At 49.3% G+C, this 27,538-nt stretch overlaps 2 protein-coding genes across 4 annotated transcripts in view; one reads left to right on the forward strand and one right to left on the reverse strand.

The window, feature by feature from the left end:
* Nucleotides 1–4,208: 4,208 nt before the first annotated feature.
* Nucleotides 4,209–10,290, reverse strand: INA (internexin neuronal intermediate filament protein alpha). The gene is made up of 3 exons (XM_054163718.1): nt 9,323–10,290; nt 5,666–5,790; nt 4,209–5,080 (listed from the first exon to the last, which is right to left on the reverse strand). The coding sequence occupies exons 1-3, from the start codon at nt 10,262–10,264 to the stop codon at nt 4,807–4,809; spliced, it is 1,341 nt and encodes a 446-aa protein (XP_054019693.1). The 5' UTR covers nt 10,265–10,290; the 3' UTR covers nt 4,209–4,806.
* Nucleotides 10,291–15,699: 5,409 nt separating this feature from the next.
* The window catches only part of NT5C2 (5'-nucleotidase, cytosolic II), a 65,459-nt gene continuing 53,620 nt past the window's right edge, over nt 15,700–27,538 (forward strand). The window contains exons 1-2 of one of the 3 annotated variants that reach the window (XM_054163714.1): nt 15,716–15,768; nt 22,854–22,992. The gene's annotated coding sequence lies outside the window, so the exon portion shown is untranslated. Of the gene's footprint in view, nt 15,769–22,853; nt 22,993–27,538 lie in introns of all 3 variants that reach the window. The other 2 variants (XM_054163712.1, XM_054163711.1) reach the window with 2 other exon arrangements.

The raw sequence follows: 27,538 nt of genomic DNA on the forward strand, positions 1-27,538 counted from the left end.
ATTACTCCATATAATTACAGGACTCCTTTTTTTCTTTTGTCAAGACATACATTTCCCCTCCCCCCCCCCCCCCCCCCCCAAGTCACCTCTAGATTATTTTCATTCATGTTTACAGCTGTTGTTACCACGTACTCTGGGAGACAGATCTTTCTTTGCTGCTCTGATTGTCCTGGCTGGATGCAAGCCTTCTGGCTCATATTCTTCATACTGTCACTTCCTGTTTCATTATCAGTCATTATTTTATTTTCTATGTATAGCTCTATGCTTACCAAAAAAAGTTAGTATACATTTTACACTGCAGCTTCTCTCCTAATTCAGGCTTGAACTTCACCTCTACAGCAGGGCCTATTTGTAAATCGTAGCAGCTGTATAGAAGCTGGCAGTTTATTCCAATCAATGTCACTCTAGGATACTGCTGACTTGCATAGGCTTGAGACAGCAGTGCTGCCACTGGCTATGATGTAAGTGTCAGTTTCTGATATTTAAAGACTCACAAGGGGCATCTGAATGTTTTTAGAGAGGTTGTCTGTAGGGTAAATCACATGCCAGCTGAGATGCAGATGGGCAGGATTTCATTCTTTCAGAATGAGGATTGAAGATTGGTTGCCCATGATATTTTTGGTATGAATGCTTAGTGACCTCTGATTTCCCATTTGTCCATGACTCTATTTCTTCCTCACCTGCCTTCAGAGAACATATCCTAGTTTTCCTGGCTGAAGGTCCTGCTTTATTTCGGCTCATAGCATACCCTGAAGGCAGGGATGTTTTATCTGCTCCCCTGCCTGCAGTACCCCCTGGGGCACATCAGCATGCAGCAGGGGTGACCTTTGGCTGTTGCCAAGGCTGATGTGTGGGCTGTGTGGTTTCCTGTGCATAAAGATAATCAGTCTTCTTGCCTTAAGATGTGCCACCTTTCTTTCAACTCTCCTGCTGTTGTTTTATTTCTGTTGGTCTCCTTTTAACCTTGGCTTTCCTCCAGTCACTTTTGGTCCTGATGATAGAAGATCTTCTGTTACAACATACCATCTTGGGATGGCATCTTTGCCCTTGTGGGAGATGAGCCATCCTCAAGTTTAAGAAGTGAGAGAAGGTGTGCTTGGATTTGTCCATTATATTACAGACACTGTTGTTTCTTTATTTGAAATGATTCTGGTTTTATTTTCTGGTTACCTATTTAGCAGTGTCACAGCTAACACAGATCCTAAATAAATACTTGTTGTATTGCAGCATAACTGAGTTGCTTTTACAGATCTGCTAATTCCCAGCAAGAGGAGACTGTGAGCCCGAGTGTCAGGAGTTCACAAAATATCACACAGAATCAGCCAGGTTGGAAAAGACCTTCAAGATCATCGAGTCCCACCTATCACCCAACACCATCTAATCAACTAACCCATGGCACTAAGTTCCTCATCCAGTCTCCTCTTAAAGACCTCCAGTGATGGTGACTGCACCACCTCCCCAGGCAGCCCCTTCCAATGTCAAATCTCTCTTTCTGTAGATGATAGGTTGGACACGATGATCTCTAAGGTCTCTTTCAACCTGGTTTATTCTATTCTATTCTACTCTACATTTGCTGAGGTCTCAAAGTTGCCATAGGTACAGGTTTAATCACTGAATGGGTCAGGTTTTATTTTTGGGAGCTAAATGGTAATCCCATATGAGGTGAAATGCAATATTGACTGACTCCTTTGCAGCTGCAAATTTGTTGCTGGAGCTGTATCACCATCTTCGCTGGGGTTTGAGTTAGTGTAACAACAATGTGTTTGTGTCAAAGCAGCAGTGATCTGCTGAGGTGTTACAGTCCTGGCATTGCCTCCAGAGGCTGGGCATGGCTAGATGGGAGGCTGTTGCAAAGCTGGGGGCAGCCCTGGCCACTGGGGAGCTCTTCCCTTGATGCACAGCACCTGTGGTTGGGCTCTGTCCTTCAGAAAAGCTGTGTCCATCTCCCACAAGGGCTCTTGTTCACCCTTAGTCCTAGGAGAGTATTTGTGGAGTTGGCCAATGACTTGCTGCTATCAGGGTATTTGAAGCTTGGCATCTCAGATTCTGTAAAATCACAGGGCCATGGTCCAGCAGAGGGCCTATCAAACTCATTAGGTGATGTAAAATCCATCCTGTTCCTTTCTGGTGTATCCTAAGTGTGCAGGTCCCTTCTCTGCTTGCTGCCCTTCTACCCCTTCTGGGGCTTAACACCACGAGAAAGCAACAAAATGCTGCAGAGCTACAGGAATGAAGGAAATCTCTGGAGCTGAGCTTTGCAAGGCAGCTGGTTCCCAAAGCAGCGCCTTTTCTTCCCCCTGACTCCTTTGCCCACCTCTGTGGCTGCAGCCCATACACAATGTGTCACCAGAATAACATTCCCAGCTTTGTTGCTAGCATCCAGCCAGCTGAGCAAGCAAGAATCTTGATAGAGGCTTGTGCTGGGAATAAAGGACAGGTCAGGCTGCTTATACTCAAGAGACAGAAAGAAAACAGCACTGGAGGGTATTTGAGGTTCGAAATCTATTACATTAGCTGCACAGTCACATCTGCCTTTTATTTCCCCTGTGGTTTGGGAGGAATGGTGTCTGTTTGCATTTCCAAACCGACAGCTGAGCCAGGAGATATTTGGAGGTTGCTTGCCCTCGCTCTGTGTTCCAGTGCCTTGGATTTAACTCTGCAGGTTCCAGCCCCACAAGCTCTGCCTGGGTGCTCCCAATTATCTATGCTGTTTTGCTGGAGGCTGCCAGTGGGATGTGGTACCCCAGCCATGCCCTGACCTCCTCCCCTGCTTCCAAAAGGTACTCCTTGTTTCACCCACCCACAGGACTGCCTCCTCTGGCCCTGTGTCACTGCTCGGTGAGTGGCCTTGACAGGGCATCGCCCCCAGGGTTATTGGTGTGGTAGGGAAGTGGCTGTGCTGCTCTTGGCCTGCAGCATTAGCAGAGAGGCCTGTGACTGTCACTCTGTCCCTGGGGACATATGACGTGGTGTGACAGTGTGATGTTGGTGAGGCCTCCCAGCCAGGAGCCTGCCTGTGCTGTTCCATGCCCTGCTGCCCGCCATGTGCTCCTCTACAGGCACATCTCTGGCAAAGTGTGAGCATTTCTGAATGTATGCCAGCACTGCTCATGCCAGCTCTCTGGACATCTTTGGCCACTAGGTTTACTTGGGAGGTGGGTGGGGTGCACCCTCAATTCTTCCATCTGCTGTTGTGTAAACTGCTTTATCTTCACTTGTGAAGGTAAACAAAGGATACTTTTAACCCCTGAGCATGCAAGCAAGGTAGAAGAGAAATGGCAGGTGTCGTGAGACTCAGCTATCAGGGGGGTGATGCAAATCAAAGCCCCAGAGTCCCATTTTCTGGGCAAATGAGAGTACACTTGGCCATGGAAGACCCTGTTCTGTTGGCCACCCGGTGATGAACTCTTCTAAGACTCCAGGCCACCATAACAGGCACTGGCAAGTGGAATGCCCCTCTGCCATCAGTGAGACAAGCTTGCCTTGCAGCCCCAGCAGAACACTTTAGCAGCTGCACACCCCACACCAAGCTCTTTGTGGGGGACTGCAGAGACTGCTGGGGACCAAACCAGCTGCAGGACAGACACTGAAATGTGTTTCCAAGCAGAGCAAAAGCAAAGAAGCAAAAAAAAAAAAACCCCAGCTCATTTTGATCCACATAACTATTTCTTTCTCTTTATTTGTTAATTTGTGCCTTACAATAGAAGAGGAAAGAGAGTGAGCAAACAATTTGCTGGTTCCAGGAACTACTCTGGCACCACCGTGAGGGCAGTGAGGTCTCTGATGATAACCTTGCCAGGGCATTGACACACTACAACACGCACACAGAGTCTCTGGCTCTTGCAAAAGCAATCAGTGGCAGTTTTAAGGCATTGAAGGAAACCTATAGTTGTAAATCCTATATCAAATTTGGCACACATTGGAACACTTAGAGTGGAGACAAGAATGCTTTGCGAGCTGGTGTTTGGAGTCCTGCAGCTTCCCAGCACCATCTGGGGCATGATGCTAATATGAGCGTTGAGTTTCCATCTGATTACTGTGCAGCCAAACAAGTGGCCCTGCAGACCCTGTCATTTTGCAGCCAGTGACACAGATGAGGTACTGTGCCCTATGGCATGGTGATGCCTTCACCTCTGATGCACCAGTTCCCTGCTCTGTATGTGCTGTTAGCAAACCCTGCATGCCTGCCTAGATTATCACTGCCAAAAAACAGTCAGGACATAGAGAAAACAAACATTCCTTATAGTTTAAAACAGAAGTGGCTCACAGACCAGACACCAGGTGTGGTAACAGTCCAGTATGGCTATTTCTGTGCTTCTGGAATTAAAAGTGGTTAGCTACAGCTTGAGGAGTGGGGTAGAGTTTGGATAAACACGGATTTGGATAGCAGACAAAGGTCTGTGTCCTTGAAACTAGTCATAGTAGACATGTCTCCCTCACTCTCCCATGAACCCCAGGGAGCCAGCTGAGCAGCAGTCCCAGCAAGCTCCTCATTTGTTGTTGGAGGAGGGAGGGGAGGGATGGTGGGTGCTACAAGTCCACTGTGCCACCATAACAATGACCAACATGCATCAAGCTACCTGTCCATGCCTCTGTCCCATTTAAAAGGGAGCAATGTGCCAAGCTCAGCCTCCGCATGGTGGGACCCATGAGGAAGCTGGTCCCAGGTCATTGTCCCTAGGGAGCTATGTGTTTCTAAGGGAGAGCCTCCTGCAAGCCCAGCATGTCTTTGTGCCTGAAGGGATGAGTTAAAGGCCAAGTGGAGACTGTTCCTCATCAGACTCAAAATGGGCAGGGTCCTGAGGGTTACATTTTTGCATTTGCAAGGATTCCATCATGCACATTTAATCTCCCTCTTTTCTTTGCAGAAGTTATGGACCCCTCAATCATCTCAGCCCTGCTGTGTGATATTTTAGAGGTCACTTTAATAACCTCTCCTTGCTTCTCCTCCATGAAGGACAGAGTGGAGGAACTAAAACCTCTTGGCTGGAAGGAGTAAGTGGGGTTAGAGACAGGATAGGGCTCTGAAAGGCTAGTGCTTCCCATGTTGAAGAGGTTCTCCTCTCCCTCCAGCAGCTTCCTGCAAGCACATCATAAGAGAAGAGGTTAGTCTGGGAACATTTCATGTGAAACATCTTCAAAGTCTAAGGGGGTGCTGTGACCTGCAAGCAAGACTGAGTACTCCAGGCTGTTGCATCAGCCTGCGGTGGACATTGGCTCAGGTCACACCACACCATGAAGCTGGTGTAAAATCACAGCATTTTTGGAGCACTTGCAATACAGAGCACATGACACCAGCTCACTCCTCTCCTTCCAGAAACACCAGAAAAATGAAACCCCGAACCAGAAGGACTCTGCCTTTAGCATCTACTTTGACTTTGCCAGAGAGCCATGTCTCCAACCCCAACTGCCCCCATCAAAAAACACTGTTCAGGGACAGCTGGGGAACATGGCTGCTAGGCATGTCATGAAGCCATGGTTGCTCCCAGATAGGAGCGCATGACAGATCAAGGCAGAGGAGATGAGTAACACAATGGTGTTGCTCTTTGAGTGTACCCAGAGTTTTTCTGGGCTCTTGAAAATACCCCAGCCTGGTAGGGTCAGTGTATTGGGATTGGGCCTAAAACTATCACAGACAGACAGAGCAGGGTCAGAGCAGCCTTACCTGTAGGCAGCTATCTCAATATCAAGGGCCATCTTGACATTAAGCAGGTCTTGGTACTCCCTCAGGTGCCGAGCCATCTCATTTTTGGTGTTCCGCAGGTCATCCTCCAGCTGCCCAATTGTGTCCTGCAAAGGCAAGTGTGCTCAGGGATGTGTTTAGGAGGAGGGACCTCTCCCATGGGTTTTCTGCTCTGCTTATTGTTTAGACAGGGAAGCTGTCATGCACAGCTGGTCCATGATGACACATCTTACCAGGAACCTGGGACCATGAAATCTCATGCTGACAGGGATGAAGGAGCAAGCAGAGCACTGGGCAAGGCTTGTGAATGTGTGCAGCGAGGAGAGGCAGCACCGACGGATTTATACAGTTACCCATCTGTGGCAGGTTCTGTGAAGGGGAAGGGAGGCCAAGTAGTGCATAGTGATGGAGCTCCCAGTTCTGCAGGGAATGAGATAGGCTGCTACAGAGGGACAGGAAGAGCTGCTTGGTGGGTATGGGAAGTTTTGGGCTTAAACTGTCAAAGCTGGGGAGGTGGCTCAGTGGGACAAGTGAGAGCACCCAGCACTGCGGCAGCCCATGGGTGGAGCAGATGCCTAGAGAAGGGCTGCAGTCTGTGTCTGGGAGGCTTAAGAAAGGTTCAGACATACATCCAGGCTGTGGAAGGAGAGGTGGTGCTGCCAGGGCAGAAGGGAAGAGCTGGCTCCAGGAGGGAAAAGATGACACCTTCCCCAGAAAATATCTCAGGTTGAGGGGTTCTGAAGTCAGGGACCTGCCCTGCAAGAGCCAGGGTGCTCACTTGGATAATGATGTCTTAGCATCTTTCCCATCAGCTTTGCCCTGCCATGGCTGCTACTACACCCAGTTCTGCCTGAGATGTGGAGGAGTCCAAGGCTGTATCTCCTGATAACAAAGAGAACTAATCCTTTTTTATGTCTTTTTTTTTCCCCTTCAGAAAACAAGCAGCCTGGTTTTCTCCCACATGCCTTCAGGCATCTGTACAGGAGCCTGAAAGCAGTGGAACCCATTCCTACAGGGCTCTTCCCAATCAGATGGCTTCCTATGTCCAGACACCCTGCTGTGCCACCCAGCTGTGATTTGGAGCAGGGAATGAGTAAGCAGTTTCCTTTAAGTGACAGTGCAGCCCTGCCTGCAAAGCCCTGCAATGACCACTGCCAACATCTGCTCTCCTGCACTCCTTTCTGCAGCAGAGCCTTCAAGATTGCTTCCAGCTCCTCTCTTCCAGTGAAGGAGCTTTACCCTGCTGCATCATTCCCATCCTGTCCCCCTCTTAAGTCCTGCATAACCTTCCTTGTGCACAGTGCAGAGACAGCCATGAGATGTGGAGCTGCCGAAGGAGTGAGTTGCATTGAGCCTGACACAGCAAGCCCAGAGCAGAGGCCCTCAGAAAAGCAGAGCCAGATCATCCTGAATGGGGCATGGGGCATCTCGCAGGCAAGTAAGCTGGACACATCCTATCTTGCAGGACAATTGCAGGACATCCTTGAAGTCTCTGCCTTGATCTGTGCTGCCCCCATGATCTTCTCTAATAAGACAGAAGCATAGAGTGGTGGCTCCGGGATTGGGCAATGGGAAAAGGTTCAAGGAGACCACTGGGGCACCAGCTGGAAAGCTTCAGGATATGCATGGATGCCACTGAGGTACAGATTAAAATCTCTGCTCCAATGTAGTCAGACTACTGCTGCACTAAGCCATGACAGGAGGGAGGGACCTCGGGTGACCCTGCCCCTGGCATAGTCTCACTCTTGCTGCTCTGCCTCTCAGTGCCTTCAGTCTCCTGCTCTCTGCCTGCAGTCTGCAAGAGCAAAATGCTCTTTAAAAATGGATTATCCATGTTGCTCCACCCGTGTCTCTCTTCCACTCCCTGACTCTATGAGCTGGCTGAACAAAACCCCCTCCCCACAGCACTGCAAACCTGTCCTCTAATGGAAAGCTCTCACATACCAGATCAGACTGGATAATCTAATACAAAGACACACCCCTGCTTTAGCTGTACATAGGAACATTTCAAAAGCTTGAACAATAGAAATATTCTCCTTTATGATGGACTTCCAGACTTTTCCACTGGTTGCAGCCAGAGAAATTATTTACCTACACATGCACATTTGCTTGAAAGATTCCTAAGTGTTACCACACCTAAGCAGATCCTGAGGGTCATGTTGGAAAATGCTGCTGTGCTGTCCCTAAAGCAATTTCATCTATTGTGCTGTTTAATCCAGATGCATTATTTTTTCCCTTCAATTGATAGGTTGTCCCCAGAATCCCTCTTTTTACATGGCATCAAGACTGCTTAAGAAGATTACTGTGTGTAATCCCTTCCCTCAGTCCAGAAAAATACCATTTACTGCCCATTTCCACAATATTTGTTGAAAACAACCTTAAATACTCAGGAAGATTGCAAGCAGCTTGGAGCTACAGTCACAGATTCTAAAGAGCCTGGCAACACTTGGCCTTGAAAATGACAAGGCATTACTTGGGTGTGAAATAACAACATGCTTTAGTATGATGTAAGCCTTTCCCCCCCCCCCCCCCCCCCCCCAGTATTTATAAGGAAACAGCTCAATCTAGAAAGCACAGATCATTTAACAGCTATGTAAAAGCAGAATCTCAGCATTTATTTTATTATAAATCATGAATGTTTCCTGCAGCAAGACAATTTAGTAATACTGCAGTAATGGAATAAGAGATATGGAGTGCTCAGTGCCTGCCCCATGTGAGTCTTTCCAGGGATATAAGAGATGTTGGGATCTGGCTGCAAATTCAACCTTAATGTTTGCCAAGCTCCAGTTTCTGCAGGTGCCAAGAACTAGGCCCCAGGGCAAGTGGCCAAGCAGACAGCTTTGAGGAATTACCCACAAAAACAGAGAATGTGTGGGCAATTTGGAGCTGACCCTTGAGGAACAGGATGGAGGTAGGGCAATGCCATGTCTTGTGAGAAGGGGTTGTTGGAAGGAATGTCCTGGCCCTGCCTGTTCTGAAACCTGCCCTCTGAGTTTCTGCCTCTGGATAAAGGCTGAAGGCAGTAGGCAACACCCTGATGATGCAGGATCCACTGTGCATGGCAGAGAGGCCCTATGTCAGGGTGGGAGGGAGGCTGCAGGGGCACCTTCTTGCCCCTATTTTGGTGTGCACTGCACAAGCAAAGGGGTTGGTGCTGCATAGCACCGATGTCGGGAGAGAGGTGTTGCATGCAGACCAGCGAAGCAGGAGATAGCAGGGGTGCTGGGCACTGGATGGTGCGGGGTGGAGGGGCACTGCATATATCGGGATGTCCGGCACTGCACAGAGCTGCGGGAGGAGCTGTTGCAGAGGATGGAACTGCACTGCAGGCTTTTGCCTGCAATGCAAATGCTCAACGCTGCACAGGACAAGGGAGGGGCAGTGCTGGCTCGGAGGTGCCGGTGCTGCACGGAGGCTCGGTGCTCAGGGATTTGCACGGGATGAAGATGCCCGGTGCTACACAGTACCGAGGGAGGCTGCTGGGATGGCGGCGCTGAGAACTCGGGCACATTACCCGAGGGGAGGATGCTCAGTGCCGCACGGTACCGAGCGCGGGCGCGGAGCTGTCCGGCGCTGCTCGGTGCTGCGGGCCCTGCGCGCGGAGGGGACAGTGACGGTTTCCGACGCCGCCCGGCTCACCTGCAGGCTGGCGGCCTCGGCGTTGTGCCGCTCCTCCAGCTCCTGCAGCTGCCTCTCCAGAGACTGGTGGGCACCGCGTAGGCTCTCCATCTCCGCCAAACGGGCCTGGAGCTGGCGACGGCACTCGCCGGCCTCCCGGCGACTGGCGCGGACGGCCTCCTGGCTGCGGGCCGCCCGCTCGTGGAGACGGGCGCAGCGGGCGCGGTACCAGTCCTCGGCAGCCTGCAGGTTGCGGGCCGCCAGATCCTCGTACTGAGCCCTCAGCTCTCGCAGCGCTGCCGCCAAATCGGGCCGGCCGGCAGCAGCCGGCGCCGGGGGCGCAGCAGCGCGGAGCTCGGCGCCCAGCTGGGCCAGCTGCTCGGCGTGGGCGCTGCGCATCGCCGCCAGCTCCTCCCGCAGAGCCGCCGCCCGCCGCTCCAGGTCGGCGCGTGCCCGGGCGGCCGCCTCGGCCGCTTGTTGCCGGGAGCGCAGCGCCTGCTCCGCGTCGGCTCGGCCCCGCGCCTCCTCCTCGCAGCGCGCCCGCAGCCGCTGCGTCTCCTCGGCCAGGCGCGCCCGCTCCAAGGCCGCCTGAGCCCGCTCCCCGTGCGCCTCCTCGAGCCGGGCGCGCAGGGCGCGCAGCTCCCCGCCCAGCAGCTGGCCCAGCCGGCGCGGTTCCAACGACCGCTGCCGCAGCGCCGCCAGCTCTGCCGCCAGCGCCCGATTCCGCTCCTCCAGCGCCCGCACCCTTTCGATGTAGCCGGCGAAACGCTCGTTCAGGCCCTGCAGCTGCTCCTTCTCGCTGGCCCGCGCTCGCTGCTGCTCGGCGCTCCGTTCCCACCCCAGCCCCGGCTCTGCGCCCGGGCGCGCCCGCAGGCCCACCGACCCCTCGGAGCGCCGCGGGCCCTCCGTGTATAGGTGGCGATAGGAGGCGGCCAGTGCCGCCGGCTCCGCGCTATAGCTCATGGCGGCGGCTCGGGACCGCCGGCGGCGGCGACAGCGCTTATGTATGGCGGGGCGGGGCGCGGAGCGGAGCGGAGAGTGGCGTGGGGCGGGACGCTCCGGTGGGGAGGGGGCGCGGGTCGGGGCGCGGTGCGGTGCGGGATGCAGTTTGCGGAGCAGTGCGGAGTGCGGAGCAGTGCAGGCTGCGGAGCGGTACGGGATGCAGAGCGGCTCCGTTCTCGGAGCGTCCCCGTGAGTGCCGCAGCAGGAGGTGGCAGGAACTGTCCGTAGGTTCTCGGTGCTGAACAGCCGTGTCGGTGGGCGGGCTACGGGTAAGGACAGAGAGATTTACGTGGGTAGGGATGGACAGACACAGAAAGAGCACACAAACTAGGCGAGCAGATAGACAAGGTCACACAGACAAGCAGATAGACGGACGCACAGGCACATGAAAAGCGATAAGTACATTCCTTTAGACTCACACATACACATGCTCAGAGCCAGGCAAACAAAGGGACGAGCAGACGGGTAGAGACACACACAGACACACACGCAGATGCACAGGCAAGAAGAAGCAGAACCACAGAAGGGAGCAGGCAGAAATGGGCAGGTGGAGAGACAAGCAGGCAGACACACAGAAAGACTAAGAGACAGACAGACATGCAGATACAAACACTCACACATACACATCTCCCCTGCGGGGATACTCCCAGCTGCTCATGGTCAAGGAAACCTGTACTGTGTGTCTCTGCCCGAGGGTGAAGTTGTCCCCAGAGGCTGGTCCTGTCCCCTTTCCTCTGGTTTGGATTGTGGTGCCTACAAGAGTGTAGAGTGCCTGCAGGATGAGGCCCTGAGCAGGTTGGGATGCAGGGGTGATGCAGAGGTGGGAACATACCTGCTGGAGAGGGTGCCCAGGACAGAGACTCATGACTGGCCCAGTCATGCCACAAGGAAGAGATGAGGGAGAATTTTGTCTTCAGGTTGTTTGCCAGGAACTGAAAGAACTGCTTCAGTTTCTCTCCTGTCCACACAAGCAGACTGGTTCTTCCCACTGGCAGAGGTTTGCTGAGAATATGCAGGGCTGCAGAGCTGACAGGAAGGGGAACAACCCACTTCAGGCCAATTGCCCTGCCTGGGAACACAGTACCCTAGGGTAGGACCCGCCAAGAGACCAGTGAGAAGTGTCTGATCTCTGGGAGCAGCAGCACAGAAAGTAGCTGTGAGATGGAGAACCAGTTTAAAGCAATTGTGATCCAGGTGTGAGGAACATGGCAAAACATACAACTGGATTCTGTCTCCTGCTGTGCATCTCTGTGCCACTGAGATCTACACCGATGCCTAGTTTCTCTACTCCACTTGTCCCCATTTGTTCTCACAGATGACTAGGGGACAACATGAGGGAGGTCCAGCAGATATGCAGTGCAGCAAGCCAGGGCTAGTGTTGGAGAGAGCCATGACTATCAAAAGTCATACACCATGCTTAAAAGGGCATTGCCTGTGGCAGAAACCCTGTGGGGAAAACATCCCTTTTGCTTGGGAGTAAGGTGAGCCCAACCCAAGGTAGAGCACTGCCCTACTGCTGCAGCAGGCTGGTCAGGGATTTGGGATAGAATAAACACACAAAAATGTATATAGCCCACCTTAGTCCCATAAATATGTCCCACAGAGGAAAGGAGGAATGAGAATTGTCAGTCAGTGGAGAGAAAGGAAAGGGACAGGAGCTGTGCACACACACAGGTGAGAGACTTGGCTTCTGCCTTGTTTTTTCTGGGACTCAGATCTGCTCACAGGTAGTTTTTCTGGAATAACTCAGTATTCCTGAAGCCCCTTTTAGGTCAGTGACAGCAGGAGTACAACACTTGTATGATCCAAGCAGTTTAACGTTTTGGTGGCAGGGCAAGGCAGGCAGACAGTCTCACTACAGCCTGACAGCTGTCCTGACCTTGGAGCTGCCTGGCTCACACTACTGATGCAGAAATCTTCTCCTTCTTCTGTTTCGTTTGTTTCTGTTGGTTTTGTTTGGTTTGGTTTGGGTTTTGTTTGATTGGTTTTGTTTGGTTGGTGGGGTTTTTTTCGTGTTTTTCACTTCCCCAACATCTGTTGCTTTGCTTTACAGTATCATAAGTCAGGTTTCTGCTACTAGGAGTAGCTGATCAAATAACTGAGAAGTGTCCAGCTCTGCTTAGTTATGTGTGGGGCATTGTTCTGATGACTTTGCACTGATACTCATTACCAATGACAGGGGCTTCTGTGGTTCTCTTTTGCCTTGGAAAAGTGGAGTGCAGCTTGTCCTGGCTTCCTCACTTGTGTTGTTTTAGCACTGCCATACACATATATCATCTAAATGCAGAGTTAAGAGTGTCACCATTTCCTCCAGCAGAAGAAATGCAAAAGTCTCTGCAGGGACCGCTGATGTCCACGAATAAAGACCCTGGGATTGAATTCCTTTGCGTCCCAAAGGATTGAGGTATTCTGAAGTCTTTCTATGCTGAAGGAAGAAACATTCATGAAAGAAGCAGGACTTGAGCCAGGTGACAATGTGACTGAAAGGACCTTGTAGCTGAATGAGAACAAGAAGTTGAAGTCAATAAATGATAATAAGTGCTGCTGTTCCACAGAACAAGGATGCTCTAGCACACTGGAAGCCTGCTTCTTAGAGAAGCAAAGGGTGGCTGAGATCTTGGGAATCACCTCAGCATGAGCTGCCACTTATGAGGGTGCTCCCGTGTTCCAGGCAGCTGCAGCAGGACCTCCATCACAGGTGGTTGGCACTCAAACACCGTTCCCATGTGAGCCCCTTAGGCACCTGACCTGGCTCTCTGTATAGTGCTCGCAGTGAGAGGGAGAGCTGCATTGCGGCCATGTCCTGGAGAAGGAGCCATGTCCTGGAGAAGGAGCCATGTCCTGGAGAAGGAGCCATGTCCCAGAAAACTGGAAGGAAGTCCTTGGGAAAAAAAAAATAAATTTAAAAACTGTTCTATTCTGAAGACTGGAACTGAGATCAGTGTATCAGACCTGAAATGAGGTGGCAAAATGGAAGTGGGCACAAATTGAAACCAGAGCAGTGTGTGGGTTGTGTTCAGCCTCAGGATACCTTGATGTCTATGTAACACATGGGTCTCTGTTGGTACATGTACACAGGTCATTAAAAGGAACTTCATAAGGCAGACAAAAGAAGAAAAGAGTCCCATAGCTAAGAATTGTGCACTACTGAATCCTGCAGGGTTGTGTTAGGGATTAAATTGCCCAGGATCATTCCATACCTCCCAGTTGCTTCATAAATCAAGTACTGCTTGTGAGACAGCAAGAGGACTCCTTAAAACTCTGTGATCCTCTCTGCGCAGCAGCTGCCTGATGATGGGGCTCATTAAACAGTTTATCTCCCAAGCTGCAATCTGCCTGGGTTTGTGATTCAGAGAAAAAGCTGTCCTCTGAGTATACATTCACAGCAATAGGACACGTTCCTTCTGGCCAGTTTTCAGCACAGACCTTTAAAATACTGCTTTGGGTAGGTGTTTTGCCACCTGATTTTGCTGTGGCAGCCATATGAAAGGGAAATGCTTCCCAGTGGTAGGAAAAAGACAGATCTAAGAACCTCCTGGAAGCCTGCTGCCAGATCTCAAGCAGCAAAGGCAGGTTTGACTGCTTTCAGAAGAGCTCTGTGTGTAAGGGCAGCAAAATCAGGGAGAAAATGTATATAAGTAATAAGTATGTAAATAAAGGGGAACATATTGCCTGAATTGTGCACACACAGAAACACTAATGAAAACAGGGAAATGGCTGTGCTGGCCTGCTCTAACTCAGGAATTTGTTTCTGACAGTGGCAGAATTATGCTTCCCTGGTATAACTCCTTAGATTCTGGCTGTCTGCAGCTCTGGAGCTCCTTGGGCAGCAGTTTTGCTGGTCCTTATCTAATCAGTGCAAGTTCGTTTCCTGGATGCCACTGTGCTCTTTAATCTAGTTTGATAATATGCCACATGAAAAATCCATCATCTTTCTTTGTGCTTAAGAGTCGCTGCCAGCCAATTTAATTCCCCTGGCTTGTGTGACCCAGTGGAAGAGCTGGGATGCAGTTCCTTCCCACTACCCTCCTTGTGCAGGACTTTGCAGACCTCAGGACTTTGCAGACCTCCTTGGCTGAAGGATTTTAATCTATTTAATTTCCCTTCTTGCTTTTACTCATCTTTCTTGGCTTCAGTGCATCTCCTGTGCATATGGGTTGGAAAGACATTTAGACACACATAGACATACACTCCAGGATAGGCTGTGTCATGAGCATACATGGAAATGAGCTCCCCACTTGAGGTAGATGCATCTCCAACTGTCCAGTGCATGTGCTCTGAGATGTCCCAGGGTATTGGGAAGTGCAGGCTGAGCTTCCCAGGTAGGTAACATCACCCTGCCATGGGCTTGGCACCAAAACTGGGCTCTCCTTAAGCTAGAACTAACAGCATGTACCAAAGGCTGGTGCCATTGGGTGCTTCCCTTTGGCAAGGCCATGGAGCAAGGCCTGCAGAATGTGGGGAGCCATGATGGGCCAAGTGTGCCCAAGTCAGCAAAATCCTGCCCAGTGGTGTGTCCTCATGCTGTGGAGGGTGGTGGCAGTACCTTTTTACCCAGAGCAGAGAGGGATAGAGAAAGCTGAGAGTGCAGAACAGAGGGAGATAGAGAGAAAGCTGAGTGAGCATCCTTGGGGAGATAAAGGAAGCACAGCAGCAGAAGGGCTGGAAAAGCCACTGCCAGAGGAGAAAGTAATCCCAGCCTGCAGCTACCCCTAAGGCATGGGAAGGGAGACTGGATGCAGGTGCAGGTGGTGCTGGCCCAGTGTGGTACACTAAGGAATGAACTAATGAATATTTTTCACTCTGCACAGTCATTCCCTGAGCCTTTCCAGTCTGGACCACCATGCCCATAGGTGTAACAGACTCAGGCCCATGCTCACTGATGGCAGTGGACCTTTATTCTGGACGGGCAGGCAGAACTCCATTCCTTATGCCACTGTCCCCCAAGACGTGGCCACGACCCACAGTGCCACCTGCAGCTGCTCCTGGGACCTTCTCACCACCCTTCTCGAAGCAGGTGGGTCGCACCCAGCCCCTCTCATATCATCCTGCGCTTTAAACACACCTTCCCCAAAATCTGTAATTAATTGCGTTATTTTAATAAAAGCTGTGTCTCCTTTAGCCTTCACGGCACGCAGCAACACTGAGGCCAGCTGACAGAACTGCGGGATCTCAGGCATTCCGGGAGTGCCAGGCTAAAGGGAGCTGCAGGGCCACTGGTGCACTGGCCGGAGCGGGCTTGGGGGGCGGCTTTGGGGCGGGGGCGGTGTTTGTTACGGCTGTTCCAGGGGTTGGCACATTGCTACCGCTCCCTGTCACCGCCGCTCTGCGGCTAAGGGCCGAGCTGAGACACTCTCCCCGGTCCCTGCCGGCGGGAGGGGCGGGGCGCGGGCCGCGCCTGCGCACTGCAGCCGCCTGGGCGCTGCGGCAGTCGTGCGGGGTAGTTCTTCCGAGCGCGGCAGGAGGTGAGAGCGGCCCCGGCGCGCGGGGGCAGTGCGCGCGTGCGCGCGCCGGGCGTGTGGCGGGGACCATTGGTGGGGACCGTTGGGTGGGGGGAAGCGCCCTCTGCCCCCTCCCCGCAGGCGCGTATCCCGGGAAGAGGGGGGTCTGTCCGTCGTGGCCGAGGAGAGGAGGGGAGGGGCGGTGAGTGGAGCCCGAGTGCCCGCCGGCGGCACTTCCCTTTCTGCCGATGAGGGGGATCCCTTCAGAGGCAGCGCCCGCCGGCTCCGCCGCTTCTCTCGGGGCTAGACTGACCCCTACCCCTGCCTGGCCACGATGCCCCGACAGCCCCTGCTGCCTCCCCATCTTGTCCCAAGCAAGGCGTCCCCAGGGTACCGTCCCCCTCAGGGTGAATCCCCGAGCCCTTTCCCTCCTTATCGCGCTCCCACGCAGGGCCACGAACTGCCTCCTCCCAGCCGCTGGCTTCCTGGAGCTGCCCCCTTCCTGGGGCAGGGTGGCTGGCTGCTGCCGCCCCGGAGCTGCCCCCTTCCTGGGGCAGGGTGGCTGGCTGCTGCCGCCCGGGAGCTGCCCCCTTCCTGGGGCAGGGTGGCTGGCTGCTGCCGCCCCGGAGCTGCCCCCTTCCTGGGGCAGGGTGGCTGTGTGCTGCCGCCCCGGAGCTGCCCCCTTCCTGGGGCAGGGTGGCTGTGTGCTGCCGCCCCGGAGCTGCCCCCTTCCTGGGGCAGGGTGGCTGTGTGCTGCCGCCCCGGAGCTGCCCCCTTCCTGGGGCAGGGTGGCTGTGTGCTGCCGCCCCGGAGCTGCCCCCTTCCTGGGGCAGGGTGGCTGTGTGCTGCCGCCCCGGAGCTGCCCCCTTCCTGGGGCAGGGTGGCTGTGTGCTGCCGCCCCGGAGCTGCCCCCTTCCTGGGGCAGGGTGGCTGGCTGCTGCCGCCCCGGAGCTGCCCCCTTCCTGGGGCAGGGTGGCTGTGTGCTGCCGCCCCGGAGCTGCCCCCTTCCTGGGGCAGGGTGGCTGTGTGCTGCCGCCCCGGAGCTGCCCCCTTCCTGGGGCAGGGTGGCTGTGTGCTGCCGCCCCGGAGCTGCCCCCTTCCTGGGGCAGGGTGGCTGTGTGCTGCCGCCCCGGAGCTGCCCCCTTCCTGGGGCAGGGTGGCTGTGTGCTGCCGCCCCGGAGCTGCCCCCTTCCTGGGGCAGGGTGGCTGGCTGCTGCCGCCCCGGAGCTGCCCCCTTCCTGGGGCAGGGTGGCTGGCTGCTGCCGCCCCGGCGCGGGGGAAGCTCCCTTGGTGCCGTCCGAGAGGTAGCGTGAGGAGTAGGAGCCCTAGGGAATATGTTTCTGGGGGCCGTAGCCCGTCCTGTTCGTTTCCGCCTTCCGTCCCACGTGGATCAGAGGGGTCCCGGCGGCACCTTACAGCTCGCTGCCACCTCGGCTATGGAGGTAGATAGAGGCGATCCTGTTCGCTGAGGATAGGAAGTCTGATTCCAGGGCTGGGCAGAACGCTTCCCTGACAGCCTTGGTACAGGGCGAGGGTTCATTGTCACTGGTTTGTTTCGTTTGAGTTGCTGTTGGCAATTCTTCTGTATCAGACTTGAGCTGATAACCTAAACACAGGAGCGAGACACCAAAAAATAAATAATTTTTTAAAAGAATCCAACCTACCACCACCAAAAAACCCCCCAAAACAACCCACCCAAACATAAAAAAAACCCAAACCAACAAACCAAGCAAAACCCCCAGTAAACCAGTCAACCAAGCCAAATCCCCCAAACACTTAAATGTACTTTGCTCGCATTTTGCGTGTTGTTTTTTTTAATACCTCTGCCTGTGCCAGAAATGATGCTGAAAAATGCATGGCGGAAACAAACCTACACTGGTTTCTGATAGACTAGATGACTTAATAGGGCAGTTCTGTTTCTTGTAGCATAGGCAGGTTTAAAAATTCCTGGAACTGCTGCGATGATGAAACCCACAAGTTTATTCCCTTGCTAGTGTTTCTACAGCCTGCCAAGCTGGCTACTAAAGATCCTCTCTGACGTGGTCTTGAGAACATTCCTCTCATGTTCACTTATGTTTTGAAAGACTTCTTTTTTTTTTTTGTTTTTTTTTTTTTCCCCCCTTGTCTCTGGAAGTTTTACCATTTGAGTGTCAAAGACTGCGAAATGCTTCCAAGTAGCCACTTAGAAATGCCTCCCTCTTACCTATCCGGATGATCCCCTGTCTCAGTTTAGAGTAACATCTTGTTGCCGATTCAAATATATTGAGCCGTATCTCTGTTTGTCACTAGCGAGTAAATCGAAAATGTGAAGATTTTCAGGACCTCTCAGGTGTCACATGGTTTTGTTGAAAAAACAGGAACAAAACTCCAAACCACGTTTTAATCTGTCTTTGGTTCATGTGCTGAATTTGTAGTTCTCTCAGGGAGGGAAAAACCCTGATGTTTTACTTGTGAACCCATCAGCTTAGCTCTGGAAGTCTGTCTGTCTTTGTCAGCCCATGTCGACCTAAACATATTTTAGAGTAGAACCGCTATTTAAAATAATCTATTGCCATTAGTCCAGAGTCCAAAAGATCATTCAGGAGCTTGCTGGTTTGATTAACAGCAGTTGGAGTTTGTTCAAGCACAGACGTAGTTTCATTATATAGTACAATGCAACCTTTACTCTGTAGAGCGTCATTCAGACAAATTGTATGGCAAAATGCACCACCGAATTACATTGAAAACGCTCCATTGAAGTAAGTACAATTGCAGAGATAAATGGGGAGAAAAATTGTAAGAATGGGAGAAATGTTTTCAGCTGAGGTTTGAAATGAATAGCCTGTTAGTATATTTGCATTGGCAGCGTTAGGGATATATGCTGTTTCTAGGATATAGGCTAGCAAAGATCAGGTGCAGGCTGAAATTTCCCCAGGCTGATTTCCAGTTTGTAGGCCATTTTAAATAATAATGATAGTTATTATTATAAATCCCTCTTGAATTGTTGCTCCTTGCCGTGTTTGAATTGAAATTTACCAGTCCCTTCCTACAATCGCTAGGAATATTTATCCTGGAGTTTTTTTAACTTCCAGGGGAATGTTTGTTTTTGAAAAACCTTAGTGTGGTGTTTACTGGTAAACACTGCAATATTCTACTCTCTGGGGAAACACTGAAAGGAGTGTTTTATTTCCTTTAAAAATATGCAAGTGTATTATTTTTATGCCTAAAGTAAAAGGGGAGCAAGCGATTCAAACACGATGTTTAACTGATGCTTGTTGAAGAAGCAGGTAGGTTTATTTGCTCACATCATGCCTTGCTGTTTGCAGTTCAGCTTAATAAAATAATGCTTCTGGTAAAAACTAGTAGATGAGTGGTTGGCTTGCAGTGTGAGCTGTTATCTAGGGATGGCCCCAGAGCAGGCTTGCAGTGCTCCAGGACAAACGGAGCTGATCTGCAACCTTTGAATCCTACAGAAATTCTAGATACTGACTTACAAGGAGGTGCAGGAAGAAGGGCTGACTTCAGCTTTGCCCTGGAAGTCTTGGGCAAGAGACACAAGCAGTCACACTCAGTGAATCCATTCTTTCATAGGAAGTTGAAATTAGGGTTTGTCATAGGATCTGGGTGGCTCAGTACCTTGCAACCTGCCGTTGCTTAGCCACTACTGAACAGTCTTACAGAGGTCTATGATGACCCAAAGTAACATTACCACAGAGAAGCTGCTTGGTCTGGGGAAGGATAGGTTAATGGGCTCTAGCCAGGCTGCGGTGGAAAGTTGTCATAGGAACTGGCTTGCTGTTTGGCAGAGCTGTGCCTTGTCTTCACTGCCTTGAAAGAACACCTCTGTAACTAATCACCTCAAGATAAGAAATACTAGTATGCCACCCAGTGTAACCCCACGAAGAGAACAAGGCACTTTGGCTCTGCCCTAAGGGAAACTGAGGACGGTGCTATACATCATCAGAGGACAGCCTGAGTGATGTACCTTGGGCTGAGTTCACAGTGCCTGCTCTACACCGTGTCCTTGCCTCGGGTGGCTCATGAACGCTGGGTGTCCTGATATAAAACAGCTGTGCTTTGTTAGCAGTGAGAATAATGGGGCAGAAAACTGAACAGAATGTGCCTGGGAATGGATGCTTTGTCTTGCTCTTTGGGATGAGATATGTTACCAAGTCAGCACATGGGACTTCTTCACTAACTATGTGTACTGCATCTACTTTTTTAACATTTTGTTTACAGTGTCAGCAGCACAAATACCATTTGAAATGATACTTGAAATGGCCATGATCTGAGTCTTCAAAAACGGGGTGTTCTGTGCTGAAGCATATCTTATTGCTTGAACATCTCTAAAGTGCACATTCATAGAAATATTTCCTATTATAAAATGCCAGTTTTGCACCACTACAGAAATGATTATTATGTGTCACGGTTACAATGAGCTGCATTTTGTTTAAATCATTATGACTCCTTAGCTGGAATGGTTCCTAAAACCTTGGACTGTGTACTCTGCATGGAGAGCGTGTATAACGTGTGTCTGCTTTCTTAACACAACCACAGACAGAATCTGGCATGCACACTAAATAGAACTTAATGTACAGTAAATAGACCTTAAGCAACATCTGGAAATAATTGCGTTGCTATTTAAGGTAGCCACTGTATGCAATTGGTAATCTGAACCCACCTACATAGGGTTAGTCGTTAAGTCTCATGAATGTTGTTTGCCGAGCTAAAAAGGTGCTTGGGAGACCTTCCTGTATGAAACCACAGCAGGAGAATTTAGTTATTTATTTATTTATTTATTTATTTATTTATTTATTTATTTATTTATTTATGGTATGATAGCATGAGATGAAGAAGAGAGCTTGAATAATTCAGCCTAAAAAAACAAATCCCACAGCAGTCTGTGTCAATTTTTGCTACTACCTGAACGTGTAACAGTGTGTGCGCCTTACTAGAAGGTCAAAAGCAGATTTGCTCTTACTTTCTGGATAGTTGTGCCTCCAAATGTAGGAGTAGTGAACAACTGTGTGCCAGTCCTCTCAGTACTAGTACAGAAATGTAGAGACTAAACTTCTTCCTTGGGGCAGCCTTTGGCTTATCATCCTCTGGGCATAAATACCTGTTGCAGGATGTACCAGCACATCAGCCCTTTTTTGGTAGCTTCATTAGAGAGAAAATTCTGACTAAACTGGAGAGGCTGGAAACGCCACTGTCATTATCTGCATGCTACCTTCTCGTTACAGATAAGCAAGAGAACAACTGGGTTCTTACCCTGTGCATTGTACCAGCTAATATTGCTTTAAATTCTGCAAAGGTGTGAGCCCATGGAATGTGGAGAGCAAGGGTCACCGTAATGAGATACCTATAGAAATGCTGCTGGGATGTGAGCAACCTGTTGGTTTCTTTTTTGAAATTACAGCATCTGTGGGTAGGTGGATGGAAGAAGAAGGGGAGGTCCAAAGAGATGTGATTCTTCGGATACGAAGGTGGCTCCAACGTGAAGGAAGTTAGTAGAAATAGATGTGTGGGAACAATGTACTCTGGCACTGCTTGTGTTGTACCCATCCTTCAAATAATATGACAGTTACAGTCTCCAAAACTACCATTATGACTCTTTGCATGGCAATTGATTTATTTAAAAACAAAGGTTCCTTGAAGTCATTATGCAGCCCAAACTGAGCTTAATTTAGTTAGAGTGTATTCACAGCTCCCAGCTGCCTTCAAGATATTTTTAAACAAAGACTTGCTAGTTTGCATATATCCTTACTACAAGATTATCATTTAACCTTGCTTGGCACAATTGGTTCAGAGGAAAGGGTAAAACAGAGATTTCCTGTGCGAGTTTCTGCAGGAGGCTCTGAAGTACAGTGGTTTTCCACTGTTTACTTAAGAATAGGCCTTTGGATTAGCTGGCTTTGACCCAGGCCTTGTAGTTCTGTTAACATTGGCATAATGCATGAAACACTTAAGATACATTCTTGCTGGATTTACAGGAGGCAAATTCTCACTGAACCATCCAGGAAGGTACACTTCCATAGAATGCTTTCCACACAAGATGATCCAGATTTGGCAGTTGTGGTGGCCAGATCTGAATTATGGGAGCTGCTGGGTGCATTGTCCCTCTCTTGCGTGAGCTGCTGCCTGTGCTGCTGGGGTAGCAATATCTACATCCCAGCTGTGCGTGCTGGGCTCAGGAGGGAGCGTTTAGCTGTTCAGGAAGTGTTTGCTGCTGAAATCAGTATTCCTTATCTCCTTTGGAGAATGGTAGCTGTGGGTGGGAATCAAGTCATACTTTACTACTGGGGCTGTGCTTCTGTTGGTATTTGCATTAAATATTGTGCATCTGGGCTGTCCTGTATAACCAGGCTTCTAGAGTAACCTAGAAAGGAAGGTAAATTTGAAAGATTGAAGCCCAATAGTTTAGCATAAAGCATATAAAAATCTCTAGATCAGCTGAATTCAGCTGGTGTTTGTGTTGATTTCATTGGTGATGAGTTGCACATAGGCATACATGGTGACTAAGTAGGAACATGGGGTCAGAGAAGAGCATGTGAATGTTTGGCATTTGGAAATTCAAAGAAGTGCTGAGTGAGATTTATACTAGTGCTTTGTAATCATAACACAGCAATTACCAGCAATAACATCTAAGAGTAAGCACTGGTAAACTTCAGGCTGCTTAGGTAATTTTGGACGTCAATGAATGGAACTAGTTGCAATTAAAAATAAGTAATCTTTTACTTCCTCCAAGCCCCTCTTGCAAAGGAAGAGCTGAACTTGTTGGTAGAGGTATTTCAAATGTTTCTGTCTGATCTTCTCAAGTTGCCTTTTTGGATGTTACAAAGCAATTCCACTAAAAGACTATGCAAAGACATATGTGGCCTTTGAAGTCACAGGAAGTAGCTGCAAGATTTGGTCCCAGGTGTCCTGGTTAAATCATGTCCTTTCTGATCTGCTATACAGTATTCACTGAGGCCTTTTTAAGAACAGATATCCACAGTTAGCTGCATTGTTGTTTCTTTTTCATTGCTTGCTCAGTTCCAGTTTTATAGCATTATTCTCTGTGTGTGCTTTTAGGTCAGGATGAGTACAGTGCCTGAATTTTAAACTGATCAACTGATCATAAATTGCAGGTGTTCTGAGCACCGGTTACATTGAGGCTGACCCAGGATACTGCTCTTCCAGTTCAGTTCCTGTAGCTTTCCCATCATTGAACACAAGTGGCTGAGTGAAGCTGGAAAGAGGAATTTGACACAGAAGCAAGCCAGACTGGTAAATCATCTGTTAGTTCTGCTGTCTGGAAACTGAGGCAGGAGTCAGATTTCATTTTCCGCTTCATGTTGCAAGCATCAGTCAGTCCATTGGTGATGTTTAAGGACAGGCCAGCAAGGCAGTGCCTATTTTGAGTCTTTTGGTGTTCTGGGATACTCCATTTCCACAACTTTCCTTTGTTTAAAAAGGGAAAATACAACACTGCCTAAAAGGCAGTGCATTTCTGAAGGGAGAAGTGGTCAGGAGACTTTTCTGCCTATAATCAAAAGCAGAGCTGCAAGTGACAAGGCTGGGTAGAGCTGTGTCAGGGGAAAATGGTAAAAATAAGCATTTGCTACCTAAAGCTGTAAGTGGTTCAAGTAAGTAGGCACAAACCCCTTCTTTATTCATCAGAATGCTTGCTCTACCCAGAAGTGTTGCTGTTAAGCAGTGACTAGCATACCAGATGATCTCCTATGTCCTTTTGAGTTAACAATAAGAATTTAGCCTCTAGAAGGCATTAGCTTGCCTGTACCGTTAACCACTCGGTGTCTTGCACATGTTTTGGCGTTTATATTACCCTCTTGACAGTGGTGTTGAAGTGGAATGGCTTGATAGAGAGTATGTTGAAAAATGTCATTCCTGGAGTCATCAGCAGATGTGTGTGATACTTTATGAGCACATTTTATACAAATTGGAAAGAGCTTTACTTGCTGTGATCTGAGAGGAAATATTCATCTGTAGCCTTCAATAATTTGGAGACTTTTTCACTTCTGATCCAGAAAAATAACACTGTAGCTTTCCTAAGAGTCTTTTTAAAAACACATATGTAATCTAACCTTTCCTGTTTGTTGGTGGTTTTGGGGGGGGGGTTTGTTTGGTTTTTGTCCACATGCTAGTAGATTAGGTAGGTTCTTAACCTCTTGTTTTACATGTGTTTCAGCTTCTCTTGAAATACTGCTCTGGCAGTGTTATGAGCCAAGGACAAAAAACTCTGCTTGCTAAACTTGAGCAATCAGGAGGGAACAGATGATGAAAAACTAACAATGTTTTACTCATCTACCACACGTTTTACTTCACGGGGATGTAGTGAGTGGATATTAACAAAGACAGTAATAAAGAGCACTTTCTGTCCTCATAAATCGATGTGTGCTGGTGAGGCCAAGAAGAAATATTGAAAGGTTAGGGCACGTATAGAACTGTCTTCCCATGTTGTGATGCTTAGAGCCAGTTTAGGATTTTTTTCAGCTGCTGTTTTGAAAGCAATTAGAAGGAGGTATTTCTGTGGCTGAACGGGAGGCTTTGTGCTGGCTGGGCGCATGGTCAGCTTTTTCTTTAGCGGCTGCAGTAGGTCAGGTAACATGCTGAAAAAGAAGTCCCTCACAGTGAATCAGGGCTTTTGTACTACTCTGCATGGGACAAATGTTTATAATGGTGTCTTAGAACCCAGGGGGTTCAACCTGTTCGCTCATCTGCAGCAGAAGATCACATTGTTGAATGTATCTTCAGGTCCACACTAACGAGACTCCAGAGAAGTCCTGGGCAGAGGGAAGGTTCAGCATTGGGAACTCTTGGCTCTGATTACGGAATAACAGGGATCTGCTAATGATGCCTTCTTAGTTGTTTGTTAATGTTCTCTCACCCTTCAGGCTGACAGGTTTCTTCCAGGTTTCAGCTGATGGAGTAGGTCTGTCACTTCATCTGTATTCTGGCTGCCTATGCTGAGACATGTAGAGAGAGAGCACTATGTGTGTCCTCCTCATCTTTTGCTGCGGAACAGTCTCCTATGTCAGCAGGATTGATTTAACATATTTAAAAGCAGTGAGTGAGCTGATGGGACCGTGGGATGTGTTTTGCTTGGATGAGGGTAGTGAAAAGCAGTTAGTACCGTTGGGAAATGATACAATGTAGGCCTTTGGTATGACTTGATAAAGCTGAGGCAGTTAGGTTATCAAAGAGAAGCCAGGGGCTCAACAAAAGCCAGAGTCATCATAGACGTTCAGTTATTTTACTGATGCATGAAGTTACATAGGTGCCTAAGAAATGCTGCATGAATTAACAGTCTTTTGGAAGAGCACAGGAATACTGCAGAGATAGTATTTGTAATATTAATTTACTTGTAGGGTTTCCTGCACTGGTGCTACAGTACTACTCACTGTTAAGATTAAATGGGATCCAGGGGCTGATAACATCTAGGTGGGGACACGATTGTGCCCTAAGGACAGATCTGTAATTTCATTTGTAATCAGGCAGACTATAATTACTGTGTTTGTCTCTGATTAAAAAAAACAGGTCAGAAAAGGAATGGATTATAATACTCTTTATGTGGAGGGGAACTTCACACTGTAAGAGCACTTACAGAGTACACCTACAGCTTTCACGTGCCCTGTTTTTTCATCTTTGTCCTTGCTCCCTTGGTAGGTCTGTGTAGCTTGATTTTCACTGGCATGGAGCTGTTGTGTGGGACTGCCTGCTGAGAACAGAGTGCAGGAAAGGGTTTGGGTATGCACCTTTCCGATCTACATGATGGGTGATAAGTACACATCCAATCCCTAGTCTGGGCAGAGAGAGGATTTCGGTGTGGCTCAGATGTGAGGTACCTGTGGTTACTGATTTAGGAGGAACATAGAGGAGGGGGGGAATTGTACTTCTGGAGTTTGTGAGCATTTAAGGAAAGTGTGAGAGCCAGCTCCAGGAGCTTGATGAGCTCAGTCTGGATGCAGGAGACTCTTGCATTCCCACTGGAGAGGCTAGGTCATCCTCAGGGGAGGCTTCTTGAAAGAGAGCTGGGTAGCTGTTATTAAGGACAAAAGGAGGAAGCCTGTGAAATCTGCAGTGGGAGCATAGGTATCTGGAGCCCTATGTGTTAGGGTAGCTGAGAATCAAGATCTTCTTCACTAAATAATTTCTGTATCTTCACAGTGCCCTTTATAGCTAAGGAGTATCATTATTTTATGTTGTTTGTGTTTTGTGGGCAAACAGCAAGTTGAGAAATGGACAAGTTTTGCATATGAAATCTGTGGCTTTGCTGGATGTTAAGGTTTTGTCTCCTTCCTGGCTTATTTCCCTGGCCCTCAGCTCATCTTCTTCTTTTGGAGAGATGGGTTCATTTGTCAAAGATCTGCCTGTTATTGATGGGTAAGATCTCAAAAGGAAGAGAGACCAAGTTGTTGGAGCATTTGGTAAGCTTTTTCCTTAAAGAAGGTGGGAGGCAAAGGAAATGGTGCTGGAAGACTCTTAGCGGGCGGGGCGGGGGAAAACTCGCACTGGTTTGAACAGAGCAGCTCTCAGAATTACCACATCATCCTCAGCTGTTGAGCTCAGTGTTTATTTTCAGTAACTTTTTTCATGAAGGAGGAGCCAGTGTTCCCCAGATCAAGTATGCCAACTTCTTTACTCAGCAGCACGTCCCGTGGCAGGTGTTCTGTCCAGAGCCCTGGGACTCATGCTGACTAGCCAGCTGGCTCTCCACACCTGGGCTGAGCAGGAACTGCTTTCAGCCAAGGCTGCAGGCATATGTGAACTCATGTTTCCAGCCTGTGTAGACAGTTTAGCTGCTGAGTCTGCTGTCACATCTGCTTATGTAGCCCATAAACATGTAGAGTGGGTCCATCCAGCATGGAAGAGTATTTGAGTGTCCCTAAAAACACAAATCCTTATTCTTCCTTTTACTTTCAAAGGTCAGAAAAAAAGCCAGAATAAGCTTTCAATATCTCAGCTTTTTCCATAAAATATTAATGAAGCAGGGATCTTCAGAGACAAGATATTTTACCAGTAAGCACAGTCAGTAAGGAAAGCCAATTAAAGTGTCCTCCCTTGCCTTCAGTGTTTAGAAGATAAAGAGGACTTTTGGCTCTTTGTGTTATCCAAGCTGACCCAGTTGCAGGCTTTCAGAATGGCTGCGCTACTGATTGGAGTTATGCATCTCAAATACTTCGTCAGTTGCTGCTGCCCTTCTGGAAAGGCTGTTAGGTCTGTATGTGCTTCCTGAAACACAGTGGAATTAATGAAGAGGGTCATTGTTTTGGAACACCATGATCTGCTGCCAAAAGAACTACTGTTGTATAATCCCTAATAGCAGGTTAGGGTGACAGTTGTTCGTTGTTTTGAAGTCGGCGTGTGGAAGGATGGCTTTCCAGTTCTCTGGGGATGGCATGTCTTGTCTTGTTCTCTCTCTTTGGGAATTCTTAACCCACACAGGAGCATTCAGCTGTCATGAGTTGGCAATAGATCCTTGCAGAAGTTTGAACACCAAGAGTGTAACTTAGAGGTAACAAGCTGAAAGGGATGGAAGAAACCATCAGTCTCCTTTGAGAAGTTGGAGCAGTGCTCTGGCCTCTGAGTTGCCAGAGTTTCTATTTGTCAATTCTTGCCAATAAGTTTATTTTTGTTGTTAAAGATGCTTCAGGTTGTTCTGATGTAAACCAACAGATTTGGAATAGAAAATTTAATCTTGACTTTCCTTGCTGACTTGCAGAATTCAGTGTATTCGCTTCCATGATGACATTTCTGTCTTTCATGCTGTTTATGTTAACCTGCAGCTCGGCTGGCACGCTGTTGTGCTTCA

This window comes from Dryobates pubescens, chromosome 8, assembly GCF_014839835.1.
Source record: "Dryobates pubescens isolate bDryPub1 chromosome 8, bDryPub1.pri, whole genome shotgun sequence".
NCBI classification, from domain to species: domain Eukaryota; kingdom Metazoa; phylum Chordata; class Aves; order Piciformes; family Picidae; genus Dryobates; species Dryobates pubescens.

What these genes read in the sequence shown, in the direction of transcription:
- INA (XM_054163718.1), bottom strand. Translation starts at nt 10,264, where the DNA reads ATGAGCTATAGCGCGGAGCCGGCGGCACTGGCCGCCTCCTATCGCCAC. An exon ending in CCGAGGCCGCCAGCCTGCAG is followed by an intron (nt 5,791 to 9,322) that starts GTGAGCCGGGCG and finishes TTGCCTTTGCAG; the next exon opens with GACACAATTGGGCAGCTGGA. An exon ending in ATTGAGATAGCTGCCTACAG is followed by an intron (nt 5,081 to 5,665) that starts GTAAGGCTGCTC and finishes ATGTGCTTGCAG; the next exon opens with GAAGCTGCTGGAGGGAGAGG.